Source organism: Myotis daubentonii, chromosome 15, assembly GCF_963259705.1.
Source record: "Myotis daubentonii chromosome 15, mMyoDau2.1, whole genome shotgun sequence".
Lineage (NCBI taxonomy): Eukaryota > Metazoa > Chordata > Mammalia > Chiroptera > Vespertilionidae > Myotis > Myotis daubentonii.
In genome coordinates, this window is record NC_081854.1 from 20,216,854 (window position 1) to 20,233,721 (window position 16,868).

General features: G+C 55.5%; 1 protein-coding gene across 4 annotated transcripts; it reads right to left on the reverse strand.

The window, feature by feature from the left end:
* Positions 1-39: 39 nt before the first annotated feature.
* MAP3K10 (mitogen-activated protein kinase kinase kinase 10) lies at positions 40-16,374 on the reverse strand. 4 transcript variants are annotated; one of them, XM_059666542.1, is made up of 10 exons: positions 15,135-16,371; positions 10,937-11,117; positions 7,983-8,131; positions 7,361-7,536; positions 6,571-6,817; positions 4,493-4,609; positions 2,463-2,637; positions 2,258-2,370; positions 1,245-1,925; positions 40-616 (listed from the first exon to the last, which is right to left on the reverse strand). In XM_059666542.1, exons 1-10 carry the CDS (start codon positions 15,817-15,819, stop codon positions 306-308), a joined length of 2,835 nt encoding a protein of 944 aa, XP_059522525.1. In that variant the 5' UTR covers positions 15,820-16,371; the 3' UTR covers positions 40-305. The 4 variants fall into 4 exon arrangements, 3 of the variants coding, with proteins under 3 accessions (XP_059522525.1, XP_059522526.1, XP_059522527.1); XR_009448815.1 differs by having other exon boundaries at positions 482-616; positions 1,245-1,873; XM_059666543.1 differs by lacking the exon at positions 7,983-8,131 and having other exon boundaries at positions 7,361-7,583; positions 15,135-16,373.
* Between the last annotated feature and the right edge of the window lie 494 nt (positions 16,375-16,868).

The window sequence follows — 16,868 nt, forward strand, 5'->3', positions numbered from 1 at the left end:
GGATGAGCCAGGATTAGGGAAAGATACACAGCAAGCATGGCAGGGGGCAGGGGTTACCTTTAATGCTGCATTTTGTGCCAAATCCCCCACATTGCCCTGTCCCTGAGTGTCCCTGCCCCCTTCCCCCCCATGCTGCAGGGCAAGCACAGGGTACAAAGGAATAAATTAAGTGTTCTTCCCACTCCCCTTCCCCAATAAATAGAGTATCCTGCCCAGGGCCTCCCCTGCCTTGTGGCCGGGTGGGCTGGGGCAGGGCCTGGGGTGCTACATTCATGGCTGCCCAAGCGGGTGGCAGTGGGCAGGCCTCAGCGGGAGCCACGGGCGCCACACAGGGGCACTGTGCTGTCCTGGCTCTGCCCCTCCATGTCCATGTCAAGCAGCGTGGGCTGCATGCTGGGGGGCCCGGGGCTCTCTGGAGTGTCCAGCCTATTGGGAGGCGAGATGCTGAGTGTCCGGCCGAAGGAGACCAGTTTCCGGGGGTCCAGGCAGGGGCGGCTGGCAGCAGGCCGGGGTCTTGGGGTGAAGGTCAGGGTGGTGGGGCGGCCAGGAAACTCAGGGGGCTGGAGGTGGGTGGGAAACAGAGCCTGGTGAGGGAAGTCCAGGGGATCTCGAGGGCCTGGTAAGAGAGGATCAGAGGAGGTGAGTGAGGTGGAGCCGAGGGTGGTATTGAAAAGCCAGGAGCATTGACATGAAAATCGGAATTTCTGACTTTTCTCAAAAAACCTGCTGGAGAAAAAGCCCTCATGCTTCCCAGATCTCTTACACTGGGCTAAGGTCAGAAAGAGAGCTCAAAAGCTACGGAGGTACGGAGGCCTGAGGCATGATAGCATCTCTAGATGGGATAACAGCGCCTCCCCACATGGGTGAGGAGCAGGTCCAATAACAACAATGGTGAGACTAGCTCAGTGCCTGATAGGAGGTACCTAACTCCTTCATGTTTCCGTCATCTTTGTAGGGTCAACAAAGGCACCGAGACCAGGGCCTGGCGCATGACTGTTCGCTGTAATTCTTTGTTAGCTCTAGGTATTGCCATCATTAATGTCACCTCTGCTTCTTCCTGTGTCACAATCACCTGGGGCCCCACAATGCCTCTAGCAGTGAGGGCCAGGGGGACACAGCCCCCCGCCCCCCCCCCCCCCCCGCTGGGCAGCTCAGGGGTGGCAGCTGGGCTGGGACATCGGACCTTGGAAGGGCAGGGAAGAAGGGCCATTTTCTGTACACGGGGCACAGGGTGCCTCACTCACCAGGGCCAGGGCCTGTGGGCTCTGGCGCCCCCCGCTGCCCTAGCGCCCCATCCGAGGGGGTCCTCCGGTGCCCGCGGTTCACAGCGCGTGTGGCAGTGACTGTGACATGGGTGGGCGTCAGTGACTGGCGGGGGTCCTTCTTGAAACTCTCCAGCTCCAGATCCACCAGGGGGTTGGCGTTGGGCGAGGGCGCAAGAGGAGAGGGCGTCGGGGAGGGTGCGGCTGGCGCAGCCTCGTCGCTGTCGGAGCGCAGCAGTGAGCGCGTGGAGTTGCAGTCGGACACGGAGGACAGCGATACCAGGGTGGCCGAAGGCGCCAGGCCAGGGCCGGCGGAGGCTGCGTTGGGGCGTCCAGGGGAGCGTGCAGGCGGGCTGAGGCCCCGTGGGAAGCGGCCAGCGCGGTGGAAGAAGAGGCTGTCGAGCCATCTCCGCTGCTCCTCACCATCCGCTGCGCGCGCTTCCGCCACGTCAGCGCCCAAGCCCACCGCGCCCAGCAGCGTGGCACAGCCCAGCAGCGCAAATTCACAGCGCCTCCGCCGGGCGCCAAGCGCGGGTCGGGTGGGTGTGGGGGGCAGCGGCACCCCAGGGGAGGGCTGGGTGGGCAGCGGCACCTCGAGGTAGGCCAGGGTGCTGTGGGGGGAGTGGGGCCCGCTGCTGTTTCCCTCTGCCTCCGCGAACTCCTCTGCAACCAGAGAGGGCCGGCACTGGACTCCAGGCGTCCCTGGGGACTTGGAGCAAGGGGCTGCCCCCACGATCCCTCAAACAGCAAGCCCCCAAGTCCTCTAAGCATGGCTTTCCACTCTGTTTCCCCTAAAGCCCCCTGCCCCTGGGAGTGATGCCCACACCCCAGGGGCGGGCTGTCCCCTTTCTGGGAATGCTTTCTACACTCTGGCCCAGTGAAATCCCCTCCCCCCCGAAACCCTGGGGAAGGGTAACCCCTTTGTCTTGGCAGTCTCCCCTTCAGCCAGGGAATGTCCTCTCCCTTCCCTTTTGAAGGCACCCTCGTCCTCTTACCCATCTCATTGAGGCTGGCGAAGCCTGGGGCAATGGGGGTGTGTTTGGGGGACTTGCCCAGGTTGGGGGCGCTGGATGACCACTGTTTGCTTCCTTCCCCCAGGGCCTTCAGCCTGCAGGGCAAACAGAGTTGGGGTGGGGGGTGGGCCTTCTGGTGGCCATGGGCCTGGGGGTAGGGCACCGGGTGGGCTCCAGCCACCAATACCTCTCTTCTCCTTCAGCCTGCTCCTTCTGCAGGGTGGAGCTGGGCCCCCAGGTCCGGCCTTTCTTCTTGCCCCCAACCAGTTCTTCCTTCTTCGGGGGCCCGCTGCGGCCCCAGGTACTGCTGCCGCTACTACCGCTGCCAGTGCTGCCGCCGCCACCACCATCCATAGGAGTCACTGGGCCGAGAAAAGCCACTTGGTTACTGGGTCTCGGAAAGTCTGACCCGCTGGGTTCCCAGCTTCACTTTCCCCACCTGGGATTCATCCTCCACCTGGAAGCTCAAAGGATCTTGGATTCTAACTCCAATCATGACCCTTCTCTGCTCGAAATCCTTCCACAGCTCCTCACTGCCCAGGACGACAGCCCGGCTCCTCAGTCAGCATTCAAGGCCCTCCATGTTGTTCCCAGCTGACTTCCTCAGCCTCATTTCCATCACTCCTCACAGCCTAACCCTTCACCCATCCACTCATTCTCAAATGTTTACTGAGCACCTGTTCTGTGCCAAGACCTGTGGCAGGTGCTGAAAAGACAGAAGTGGACAGCGCAGACGAACCCCAGCCTCAGAGGATCAACACGGCTCTCACAGGGAAGTCATCTGTGCAGGAGGCAAGTGCTGCAGGAAACATGAGGCAGGACAGGGCCCTGGTGGCTGGGGAAGGCTTCCCGTGGGAGGAGAAACTGGGCAAAGACCAGGTGGTGAGTGAGTCAAGAAGATACAAGGGAGGGAGCATTTCAGGCAGAGGGAACAGCAAATGCCAAGGCCCTGAGACTGGACAGCGCGGAATGGGCACAGACAGCAGGAGGCCCGTGTGGTTGGTGTGGAGGGAGGGAGGGAGGGAGGGAGGGAGGGAGGGAGGGAGGGAGGGAGGGAGGGGAGCTAGAGTCGGGATATGCAGGCAGAGGGTGTAAGTGCCGTGGTTGGGACCCCATGTCCACAGGTTCCCAGGTGGGTGCTTTCACACCTCCATGCCTTTGCACAGGCTGTTCCTTCACCTGGAATTCTGTGCCTTTTCAGTCCCTTCCCTGACATGGTTGGCTGCATGCCCTTCAAGCCTCCAGCTCTGGAGTAATTTGTTCCCTGGAGGGTCAGAAGGCTGTGTCTTCTCTGTTCCTGCCACACTTTGAAGGCACCCTGATACCAGTACTGACTCCACTGCATGGCTGTTATTTGTCTTTGTGTCCCCCATGAGAATGACCCCCAGGCCTGGCACAAAGCTGGTGCCCAAACAGAGGTGTGCAGGAGGCAGTGTGTGGGGCAAGGCTGGGGGTGAATGATGGGGCAGAACAAGAGTCAGGAGTCAGCCCTATATCCTCCAATTTATCAGCAAACCATGCAGCTACACCCCTGCCAGGCAGCCCCTACTGTGACCATCTCTCCCTCCAAGGCCCTACCCTGGGTCAGCCCCATCACCTCCCTTGTCTCCTGCCCTTACTCTGCCCTCTTACCATCCACATCCCCACGGCAGCCAGAGGGAAAGGAGTGTCTTTTCACATTGCTGCCTGCTCACAGCCCGCCTGTCACCTTTAAAATGGAATCTAGGTTCTTCATCCAGCTCTCAGGGCCCAGCGTGATCTGGCCCCTGTTGAACCCCTGACCTATTGCTCTGCACCCCGATCGTTCTACTCCAGCCCAGTTGGCCTTTTGGGCCGACACACATGCCAGGCTTGTTCCCACCTCTGGAATTTGCCTTTGCTGTTCCCTCTGCCAGGGACACTTCCTCAGATCTCTGCACGTCTCTCCTGCTCTTACCACTTAGGTCCCTGCTCAAACCCAGCGCCTCAAACAGGCCCTCCTGATACAAAACAGCAACTCTTCTCTTTTATTCCCTCCCCTGGTTTCCTTTATAGTGCTCATCCCTAAAAAGGCGATCCTGTCTGCTTGCTGATGTGTTCATTGTGTTTCTCCCCCATGAGAATGAGGGAGTGGACCCTGCCTGTCTTGTTCCCCGCTGATCCCCCGCTTGGAGCAAAAAATGTGTTCAGAGAAGTCTGCTGACTGATGGGCTGGTCAGGGCCTTGGGAGATACTCACAGCGAATGGCCCTCAGCCGGGGGATGATGCTGGGGCTTGCGGGGGGGCTGGTCCCATCGGATCCTTTCCGCTTGTCCAAGGTTGGAGAGGCCTGGACTGTGATCTTGTGCTCAAAGCCTGCAAAGCAGAAACTTCCCTAAGCAAACGGTTCCACGGGTCACCTGAGCAGTTAGTTCCCTTTACAGAAGGGCAGTTCCCTAGAAGCAGTGCCACCATTTTGTATTCATGTCACGGTGGTTCTCCAAGTGTGGCTCCCAGGCTAGCAGCATCGACACAGTGGAAGCATCTTGAAATGCAGGTTCCCGGGCCCTCCCTGAATTAGCAGCTTTGAGGGTAAGGCACATCTAACTGTGGAGGAACAAGTGCTCTAGGTGCCCCTGATGCACATTCAGGTTTGAGAGCGGCTGCCCTCACTGAGAACCTAGGCCTGAGTGTCCACTCTGTGGCCATCGAGCACTTGAAATGTGGCTTATACAACCAGGAACTGGAGAGTTGTACCTTCATTTATTTAACTGCAATTAATTTAAGTTTACTTTTAAAGGTGAATATGCAAATTTGGTCATTAGAAACAATTAAGCATGTATGGAACAACCTGGGTGTATAAATCTGCTTTTTCAATATTTTATGAAGTCTAAAGACAGGTGAAGTATTTTTGATGAAAATTCAGCCCTTGGATTGAGATGTGCTGTAAATATAAAATACATACTGGATTTCATAGATTTAGTATGGGGAAAAAAAGGTATATTCCTTTAACAAGTCTTTCTTGTATTTATTATATGTGAAACCATAACATTTTAGATATATTGGGCTAAATAAATTATATTATTAAAATTTCACTTGTTTCTCTTTCATATATATATATACACACACACACACACATACAGACATATATATGTGTGTGTGTGTATATGTATATGTATATATATACACACACACACATATATTTATACATGTAATTTTCTTTATTTCAGAGAGGAAGGGAGAGGGAGAGATAGAAACATCAATGATGAGAGAGAATCATTGACTGGCTACCTCCTGTACGCCCCAGCTGGGGATCGAGCCTGCAACCCTGATCAGGAACCCAACTGTGACCTCTTGGTTCATAGGTTGATGCTCAACCACTGAGCCACACCGGCCAGGCTCTTTCCCTTTCTTGATGTAGCTATTAGAAAATTTAAAATCACACATGTGGCTTGTGTTTCTGTGAGCTGGTCCTGTTCTAGGCACTGCGCTGTGGCTGTAACATCACAGAGAGACAACCAGCATAATGAGCCTTCTGACATCACCCAGGAAGCAGTCTTTGAAAAAAAATAAAATCAAACCTAAACTTGAAACTAATTAAGCCTTGAGATCCATGTGAAACCTGTGTTTGTAGATCAAAAATGGCTGAACATCAGCAATTTCATATGGTTTAACCTAATACCAATTCATAGGAAATCCAGGAGACACAGGGACGTGTGAAGTGAAAACTGGGCAATTCAAGCAGCAAAATCTAGACTGTGGGGACAGGACAAATGATGTGTCCTCAACAAATTACTGGCAAGGAGGAAAACGAGGCAGAGTAAAAGTTATTAAGCAAATAGTTGGGAGACAAAACTATAAAGTAAAGAAGTGACTGCCCTGAAAGTCAAGACGGGTTACTCTCAGGGGGCTGCAGGGTGTTGGAGGGGGCACATGGAGGGCATCTGGGTGGCTGTAGGGTGATTATACTAATGCTTTAAGCTGTACAGTTTTTTGGTGGTTTGTGTGTGTGTGGTATTTAGCATTAAAAATATATATATATTTTAAAAGCCCTAGCTGGTTTGGCTCAATGGATAGAGCACCTGCGGACTGAAGGGTCCTGGGTTCGATTCTGGTCAAGGCCACATGCCCAGGTTGTGGGCTCAATCCCCAGTAGGGGGTGTGCAGGAGGCAGCCGATCAATGATTCTCTCTCATCATTGATGTTTCCTATCTCTCACTCTACCTTCCTTTCTGAAATCAATAAAAAAATATATTTAAAAATATTTTAAAAAGAAAAGAAAAAAGGAAGCAATAAACTCTGGATTAGGGACGCTCCAAGCTGACAGAGATGAGTACCAGAGGGCAGGCTGATGTGGCTGCCACCTTCCCGCAGCTTGAGAAGGCGGGTGCGCCTGAAGTTGCCCTTGCGTCTGCGGACACGGGGCTTTTCCTGGCTCAGCTGGCACATCAGCAGGTGCAGCTCCCGCTCCACGATGTCCATCTCACGCTGCGCCAGCTCCTGCTCTCGCCGCCGCAGCTGCTCCTCTTGGCAGCGCTGCTCCTGGGCCGCCCGCAGTAGCTCCTCCTCACGGCTGCGGAGCTCCTGGAGGGGAGACGGGGCTGGGGGAGGGCTTGGCTACTCTGCCCCTGGGATGGACCCAGGGCTGAGGGGTCTGGCTGGGGCCCTGCCTAGGAGTGTCCTGCTGTGTGAGCAAATTGGGGGCACAAAGGTTGGGTGCCAGGGCCGGGGGCTGTGTTAGCCCAAAGAAAGAATGTCTTTTTTTCTCTTTAATTTTTTTAACTCTTCAATTAGGAAAACTTCAAACATTCATGAAAGCAGAGAATAGTCTGTCCCCATGCTCCCATCATCTAACAATTGTCTGTACTTTGCAAATCTTCCTCTTCCTTCTCTCCTCTCTCCCTCTCGGTTTGCTGTAGTATTTAAAACTAACCCCGATTTCAGGTAGTATCACTTGTAAGCACTTCGGGGCAGGGTGCCTTTCTCTTATTAACCCACTGACAGAAGGCTGTCTTTTCTTCGACAAAAAGGGTCCCTGGGCCCTGGCTCGGGAAGGGACCCTACCCACCCAAGGCATCAGAACTGAGGGGTCTTGTCCATCCCTCCCACCTGGCCCCTTGCCTTCACCTTCTCCTTGGTTCGGAGATCATTGAACATGTGCTGAATCTCCAGCTTCCAGTCTTCCTGCAGTGAGTGGAAGGACTCCAGTGGCATCTGGAATAGGGCTGACTGTTCTATGACTTCAAGCTGCTTCAAGATGCTGCTGAAATCTGGCCGCCCGTGGGGGTCTGGGTCCCAGCACTCTGGGGTGGGAGTGGAGATGTCAGTGGTCATGCTCTGGGGCATCAGCCTGCTCAGTGAAAGGCAGGACTTTTAAGAGGCTGTACACAGACAGCTTCCATGGAGCTGAGGGGAAGGGATTCAAACCCAAACTCCTGGCAATCTTTCACTCTGAAACTCTGGGAGAGAAACCCAGGGACCTGATCTGACTGCTGGTAGAATCAGGGATCGGGGAGGGATCCTAGGGCCAATGAATCCTAACAGATTGCCCTAAGAACTGTGGGCCTGGTCAGAGTAAGGGTCTGGGGGCCATGGAGCCAACTGTGGGGGAGTCATTGTCTGATGGGTCCAGCCCTTCTCTCTCACTCCTGGGCCCACTGGTATGGATGGGTGTGAATGGGCGAGGTCTGGACGCACGGGCCCCTGCCACCCAAGCTGAGCCTTCCCTCTCCACGGGGCCCTGGCTCACCCTCCAGTAGGCGGGCAAAGGGCTCGGGGCACGTGGAGGGGATGGGCAGTGTCAGCTTGTTCATAGCCACGCCATATGCCACAGCCAAGGCGTCGATTTCACGGTAGGGGACCTCACCCGTCAGCAGCTCCCAGAGCAGCACCCCGAAGCTGCAGGTGGGGGAGAGGGAGGGGTGATGCCACAATCCACCCCAATCCTCACTTATACCCCAGTCCTGCCTCCAGTTCCCTGGTGCGCCCCCCTCACCCCGACATTCAGCCTGGCCAAAGAGGCCACAACAACCTAATTTGACCTCCACTGTCCTGATCGCAAATAGATGTGCAGAGATTGCTCTCTGATGTCTGGCTTTTGCTCTCTCTTCCCTTGCCCCTGCCTGGAAACCTTCAGTGGGTCCCCTGTGCCCACCCTCCTTAGCCCTGACCTTCGGTGACCCTGCAGACTCACCTGTAAGCACTCTCAGCCTCTGTATCAGCCTCAGCTTCATCCTGCAGCTACACTTGAGTTGAACAGGCCCTGTTCTTCCTAACTTCTGGCCTTAGCACAGGCTGTTCCCTTTGTCAAGAACACTTTTCCCTTTGTAACTGTCCCTTCAGTCTCAGCTCAGGTGCTCCCTCTCCCAGGAAGCCTTCCTTGATTTCACAGCCTCCAAAGCTGGGTTAGAGGTCCCTCCTCTATGCTCCCATAGAACCTTTGGCACTTACCCACAAAAACAAGTTAACACTATCTAACGTTTATAAAGTACTTTCTTATGGCTAGCACTGTCCTAGGCACTCAGTAATCCTCACAACAGCCCTGGAAGGCAGTCTTGGTATGACCCCCATTTTATCTGATGAGCAGAGTGGTAGGCTCAGAAAGGTTAAGCTGCTTGCCTACAGTCACACAGCTAGTAAGCAGGAGAGCCACACTCAGACTCAGGTTTGCCTGATGCCCATGACAATGTCCCTAATGGCTCCACAGCACCAGCACGTGCATCTCTGTGCTACAGCCACCTGCGTGCCCATCTTCCCTAGTAAGCTGTGCTCCTCTGGATCTCGACCACTGCTTTGTGCAGTGCCTCCCATGTCCGCCATATCCCCACGTGCATTCATTCAACATGTACCTACTAAGCATCCAGTGTGCCAGGCACTGTTCCAGGCACTGTTCCAAGATAGATGCGGCCCCTGCCCTCATGCAGCTGACAGCCTCCCCTCCCCTCAGCGACAGGACTGGTGAATTTGCGCTGGGCACATGCTGCCTGAAATAATCTTTCCATCTTCCTTTGCAGCCCATTATGCCCACATGACATTGGCTCTGGCCAGAGGGATGTAGGAGGGTGTAGTGTGCAACTAACTTCCGGGAAGTAGCCTTAAAGGGCAGAGGTGCCCCGCCAATCGTTTCTCCTTTCTACTGACTGGAATGTGGACATAAAAGCTGGAGCTCAGGCAGGCATTTTGGACCGTGAGGTGAACTTGGGAATGGAGGCCATGGGAGGTGGAGCAACACGAGGGGCTTATAGTTAGAGGCGGCATGATCCTCCCCTTCCCTGTCCCGGAAGCCTGGGGGATGCTTGGTTGTCACAATGACCGGGGAGTGCTACTGATGCTTGGCTGCCTCGAGCCATGGACACCTTTGTCCTGAAAAGTCCAGGACAGTATCGCACAAGCAGAATTATCCTGCCCCATGTCAATGACACCCCCATTAAGGGTCTCTAACACTGTATCAGTCCTGGCTTCACATGACAGCAAAAGCTTCAGCCTTGTTTTTATTTGGGGTTTCTGTTCCTTGCCACGGAAACGCGGCTCTGCTAAGTGCCTGGGACCACACATGAGGCCTCCCGTGGAGACAGTCTCGGGACTTCCCCCAGAGACTGTGCTCTCTAGCTGAGATCCTGTCTGCCCAAAGCCGTGGCTTTGCTGCCTGGCCCATCTGGAGCCTCAGTGGGGGCTCGCTCCCAGCAGCAGGCCCTGGGTTAGAGTTTTGCTGCCACCACAAAGTCTTGTTGGTGATGGCAACAGCCTCCTCACCGGCCTCCCACTCCCACTCCTCCCCTACCATCCATTCTCCACCCTACAACTGGAGGCAGCCTTTCCAGTGCCGAGTCAGATCGCATCATTCATAAACGCCTCTAGTGGCGTCCATTATGCTAGAATAAAACAGAGGCTGGTGCCTCATCCAAGAGGCCCTCCAGCTCTTTCCTTCGTTTCCCACCACTTTCCTCCTCGTCTGCTCTCGCCAACCACGCAGGTCCTCATAGCCGTTTCTGGTCCCACAAATCATATTTTCCCCTCAGCACCTCCTTTGTGTGAGCTGTTCCCTCTGACCGGGAAGCTTCCTCCCCCAAACTCTGCATAGTCTTGTCGTCCAGGATGCAGCTCAATTATCACGTCTCATAAAAGCCTTCTGCAAGGAGTCCTCCAGCCTTCAGAGTTCTTTTCCGTCAACCTCCTGGCTCATAATGCTATCTAATACTTCTTCTAGTGAATAAACTTATATTACTTCACAATTTTCTTAAAAACAGCTTTTTTTCCAGCTTCTTGTGTGCTTGTTTACTATCCCTGCAAGCAGGGAATGTGTCTGTTTTTATTTCTGCTGTATCCCTAGCACCCAGCACTATCGGTTGGATGGATGGATGCATGAATGGTTGTCTCCAAAGGTCTCAACTTCCTGTTTGACAAGTTGGGGCTGTGTAATGGATGGTGTCTGAAGGGCCGTTAGTGCTGACAACATCCAATCTCTACATCTTTGCTTTTGTTTTTGTGTGTGTTTGTTTTACTGCAATCCAAGTCCTCCTCAGCTGCCACTTTTGCTATCAGAGCAGAGACCTGCTTTGGTACCCGTCTATTGGTCCTACGTGGCCAGCACTTCGCCAGGCCCAGAACCTTGCTTCAGTGGGAGACTGTCCCTCCCACTCTGCCCTCACCCCTGCTCACCCCCCCCCCCCCATTTCCAAGAGGCCTCCCAAGCCCCATCGGCACCTCCAGACGTCACTGCTTTTGGAGAAGAGGGAGAGACGAATAACCTCCGGGGCCATCCAGGCGTAAGTCCCTGCAGCGCTCATTTTGGTGGTCTTGTGCCACTCTCGGGCGAGGCCGAAGTCCGTGATCTTGAGCACCGTGTCCGCGAGGTTGTGGTTCTCGATGGCCTCCAGAATGAGGACTGTGGGGTAGGAAGAAAGGGGTCACCCCAGACCTGGTGGGCTGTAGACCGCATGTCCCGGCCCTGCCCCAGCTGGACTTTTTTACTTGTTTTCTGTCCCCCACCTCAAGTGGCCGGTCTAATCCCTACAACTTCCAGGAGTACTTCTTGGCCCCAACCTGGACGCTGGGGAGCTCAGTGAAAGGTCGATGGCCAAGGCCTTGGTTCGCCTTGGTCCAGGCCTTGAATTCCCAACCTCCCCAGTAGAAGCTACAAACCATGAGCCAAAGGGATGAACAAGGTTTCCTTTGTCTTTGTCATCCCTGTGGTCACTGCACTCATGTCATGGCCCCAATTCTACTCCTTTCTGTGACATACTCTTTGCCACATGACTTCGCAAATCTTTCCACTAAAGACGCAGAGTGCATGTCCCCATGCTTTCCTCTGGGTTGGCCATATGACTTGCTTTGGCCAGTAGAGTGAGGCAGGAGTGAGGGCACCAAGCCTAGGCCTTAAGAGGCCTCGTGTGCTGGCTTGCCCTCTTGCACTTCTGCCATCAGCAGAACATGCCTTGCTGGTCCAAGGAAGATGCGAGATCCGCGGAGCAAAGCCTTTCCAGCTGACCCAGCCTAAATCATTTACCCTCCAGCTGGCCTGCTAATGCATGAGCAGTAATAAATGACAAGGCGTTTGAAGACACTGAGTTTTGGGGGTGGTTTGTTACACAACAGTATTGTGACAAAATCTGACTGAGATATCCCCGAAGCATACCGAATGGTTCCAACTTACTTGCTGCCTACCGTCAATACTAATAATAATCATGGCTGGTGTTTATCAGGATATTATGATGTGGCAGGCACAGTGCTAAGCACCCCAAGAATTACATGAAGTGTTTCACTTATATTAGTATTCATTTCATTATATTCATTTACATAAATTAACTAGCAAGCAACCCATTTTGCTGACTAGCAAACCAAGGCTCAGAGCAATGAGGTCACTTGGCCAAGATCACACAGCTTAAAAACGGTGAGGTAAGGCCCAGATGTGTCGCCAAAGCCCAATCTTTTAGCTCCTATGACATTCTACTACCTTCTATCAAACAGAGACCCCAAAGTGCACAGTGTACAGCCTGGGCTGGAATTACAGCTCTGCCACTTATTAGTTGCATAACCTTGTATAATTTATTTTTATTAACACCAAGATTTCTCCTCTGTTATATGGAGATGATAATAATAATAGTATTTACCTTATAGGGCTGTAGCAAAGACTTATTGCCTGAAGCAACAGTAGGTCCTTTAAGAATGTTAGCTATTACTATTAGTGTGTGATGCCACCATAATTGTTTCTTATTTCTCCACCTTTATCTTTGACCCTTCCCAGTTACTTCTCCAGTCAAAATAACAATGAGGTAATTCTACTATCATGTCCATTTGGCAGATGAAGGGGTTAGAGAGATCAGTACATTTCCCAAGGTCACACAGTTGGTAATCTTGTCAATTTTTACAAGCCTGATTCAAATGCCGCCTCCTCCTGGCAGCCTCCCGTGACTCTCTAGCCTGTGACTCCAACTATGAGAAATACTCCCTTCTGGGGTCCCCACTGCTCCTGTTTGTGGAGTGATCCTGTGACAGAGGGAACAACCCCATGGTCATACACTTTATTTTTGCGTCTTCCAGGCTGGGCCTAAATCAGTTCCCTTTAAAAAATATATCTGATCATGTCATTCTCCTGCTTAAAACCTTCTAATGGCTTCCACTACATTGAATAAAATGCCCAAAGTCTTCACTGTAGCCCCCAAGGTCAACAGGATCTGGCCTCTGCCTACCTTTCCACCTTTGCCTCACTCCTACTCTTGCAACTCCTGGGGTCTTGCAGACTCTCTAACAAGATACACTCTTTCCCTCCTCATGTCCTCTGCCCTGCCCACATCTTTGTAAGGCTGGATCCTTTTGGTTCGGGTCTCTGTTCGAATGTTGCCTTCCCTGACCAGCTGATCTAAAGAGCTCTCTCTGCCCCATCCTTAATCTGCTTCATTTCCTTCGGAGCTCGGTACTCTCTGGAATTTTATCTAAATATCAATCACTGGTTGAACATTGACCTATGAACCAGGAGGACACGGTCAGGGCACATGCACAGGTTGCGGGCTCGATCCCCAGTAGGGGACATGCAGAAGACAGTCCATCAATCACTCTCTCATCATTGATGTTTCTCTCTCTCCCACTCCCTTCTTCCCTGAAATAAACTGAAAATATTTTTAAAAATTTATAAATTTTTATAAATTTAGGACAGGGCCTAGTATGCTTAATTCTGCTTAAGAATTATTGGTTGAAAGAACCAGTGAGAATGATACATCAGATGAGGACTCCTTAGGGGAGGATGACTGGGGGACGCTGTGCCGTGGAGGCCTGTATCCTCTGTCTCAGGCATGGAGCAGGCCCGTTGCCAGAGCAGGAAGTCCTGGCCTGGAGTCTTACCAACCCTCTGTTCAGGTGGCACTGGCTACACAACAACTTGGGGGTGGGAGCGGTGTCTCTATACCTAGCTGCAGGCTGTGAAATCAGCAGGGTGAGGAAGAACCTAGAAGGTGCCCTAGCCTTCAAGAGGAGCCTGCCCGTAGTCCTGCCTCCATTTACCCAGCGTTTCAGAGTAGAGCATGAGCATCTACGAAGGCAGGGACCATCTATGTCTGTCTTCCTTCATTCCCCAGTCCTGGTAGAGGGCTTGGCACACCTTGAACACTTGGTAGCTCTCGGTTGAGTGTACGAATGCCAGGCCTGGTAGGTAAGGCTCACCCCTCTGTTCTAGGAGGTGGTGGGGGCATAGCAACAAACTTATAAACAATAATGGGATGGATTCAAACAAATTTCTGATCCCTGTAGAATTGACAGGGATCAGAAATAGATGCGATGTGAGGGCCAAGGGGAACCCTTCACAGTTCATGTGAGTGCAGGGAACGTGCTGGTCTCATTTCTCATTGATCCCTCTAGCTTAGCACAAGATCCAGCCCAGTAAATACCAAACTAAAGAATGAATAAATACATGCAGAAATGAAAGGAAGTGAGAAGGGGCAGAGGAAGATAGGAGAGTAGGATTTTGCCCCTGCTGTATCCTTAAGACCCATACAACAGGCGCTCCTGAAATATCTGGGAATGAATGAAATCTCTCGTTTGTAGGTATTATTAGGGCAGAAATCACGGCCATCTTCGTCCCTGCTTTGCTCCTACATAAGAGGTGCTCAGTTAATACTTGCTGACATCACGAGAAGATCCTTGATCTAGACGTGGGTCCCCGGGAACCTTCCCTTCTACCAGGTCTCGGTCCTCATTGAACAACCAATCAACGTTTGAGGGCCTGTGACAGGCCTGGCAGCCTGGAGGCTTCTACATAAGGCACATTCCTTTTCCTCCTCCCTCGTCTTTTCCAGTTTGCCTCAGCTGGACCAGAGGCTTAGCGGGACGCCAGGAGGTGGTTCTCCAATACGGGCAAGTTTGCCCCCCAGGGGACGCTTGGCAATGTCTGGAGACATTTTTGCTTATCGTAACTGGAGGTGGGGTTGGGGTGAGGAATGCCTAGTGGCATCTAGTGGGTAGAGACCAAGGATGCGGCTCAACAACTTACCACACACAAGACCGACCCCATGAGCACCCTCCCCAAAGGTCAGTGGTGCCAATGCCGAGAAGCCCTCACGCTAGGCCAGCTTCTCTGTCCTGGGGGGCTCTGGAGTCCTGGTGGGCAGGGGTGCCTGGAGGGCAGGCACTGCACCTGCCCTGTTCACACCGGGAATGCAGGGCCTGTCAGTGTTCACTGATACAGATTTGTTGAGCGACGGTGACCGTAGCCTGGGAGGCAGGCAGTCCTTCAACCTTTCTGAGCCACCCTGTCCTCCCTTAATGGGCAAGGCCTGCCTCACCCGCCCTGAAGGTTACTGCTGCCCCTTCCTGTCCCCGGCAGTGTTTTCTGGTTCTCCCACTTCCCACCACCTCGGCTTGGCCTCCGGAAGTCCTATGGAAGCACGTTCTGGGGGATGACACCACTTACTGTTGATGGACTTGAGGTCCCGGTGGATGATGGGCACGGGGGCCTCATTGTGTAGGTAGTTCATGCCCCGGGCCACCTGCACCGCCCAGTTGACCAGTACATGCGGGGGCACCTGGCGACCCGCCAGCACCCTGCTCAGCGCGCCCCCCCTGGCATACTCCATCACCAGGCAGAGGTGCGGGGGGCTGAGGCAGGCGCCCCGGAGGGCAATGATGTTGGGGTGCCGGAGAGCTCCGAAGAGCCGGGCCTCTTGGCGCACCTGCTCTGCGGTCACTGCCGGGTCCCGCTCAGGGTCCAGCCTGGCGGCCTTGACGGCCACCTCCTCGCCGCGCCACAGGGCCCGGTAGACCTTGCCGAAGCCCCCGACGCCGATGATCTCCTCCAGCTGCAGCTCGTGGAAGGGGACCTCCCGGGGCAGCCGGAGGCCGGCGGGCGCGGCGGGCGCGGCGGGGGCCACGTAGTCGCTGGGGAAGACGCCCACGCGGCCGCCGGGGAGCCGCCCGGTCCACCAGCCCTCGTCGCCCGACACCGCACAGTCCTGGGAAAGCACCTGGACGCGGTCGCCCCTCCGCAGGGTCAGCTCCTCGTCGCCCGTCGCCTCGTAGTCGAACACCGCGGTCCAGATGGGCCCCGCGGGGGTGGCGCCCCACTCCTCGGCCGCCGCGCCCCCCTCGGCTTCCTCCATGGGGCAGGGGCGGGCGCGGCGAGGCCGCTCACACCGGCTGCTCGCGGGACGCAGAGGGCGGGCCCCGGCGGCCGGGGTGGGGGGCCGGCCCTGCGGGCGCCGGGGGGCTCCTGGGGGCCATGGCGGGGGGCCCTCGCAGGAGCAGGGAGAAGCCGCTCCGATTCCGCTGTCCCGGCGGGGCGGGGGCGAGGCGGCGGGCTCACCGGTCCCCTCAAGCGTCAGGCGCTAAGAAGGCCTAGCCGCCCGGCTCCCGATTCCTTCAGGGCCCGCCGGTGGGGGACGAGGGCGAGGGCAGCAGGCAGCCCCTTCCCGGCGCCTCTCACCCCGCGCAGCACCACCGGCGGCCCCCGGCTCCGCATCCCGGGCCACAGCTGCCGGGCGGGGCGGGAGTGGAGGGGCCCGTGGGGCGCCCGCCCCGCCCGGGACGGGGTGGCGCGCCCCTCGGCTTCCTCACGCGCGGGGTGGCCGGGCGGCCCCCATCTTTTGCACCAGCCTCGGGGTCTGCCCCGGCCCCCGCCCCCGCCTCCGCCTCCGCCCCCGCCCCGCCCCGCCCGCGAGGCTTCCCCGGGCCGGGCGGTGCCTGAGTGACGTGTCGTCGCCGCCGCGGTGCCGCCTGGGAGTTGTAGTCTCCCGCTGTGCGGCTTCGAGGCCCGCCCCAGTCCCTCGGCCCCCAGAGCCCCGTTGCCAGCCGCGGGCCGCTGTGGGAGTTTCGTGGGGCCGAAGGAACCCTCCGGGGGAGATAAATTTGGCTTCGGATCCTCCCTGGGACCCGGTAGCCGGACGTCTGAAGGAGAGCAAAAGGACGGGGGCCTCACAGACCCTGCGGGGGCCGGGGCCCAACCCGGGGCCCAAGGTGGGGTTGATGGTGACGGATGCCCTTCGCGAGCGAAGAGTAGGAGCTGCGTCAATGACAGTTACTGCCTCCAGCCTCTAACGAAGCAGGGGTGCGGGCTCCGCCGGAGGGCCGGGTGCGCGGGGGCGGGGGCGGGGCCGGGGGGAGGGGGTGCCGAAGTGCACGCGGGGAAATGTAGTCCGCGCTCGGACCGCAC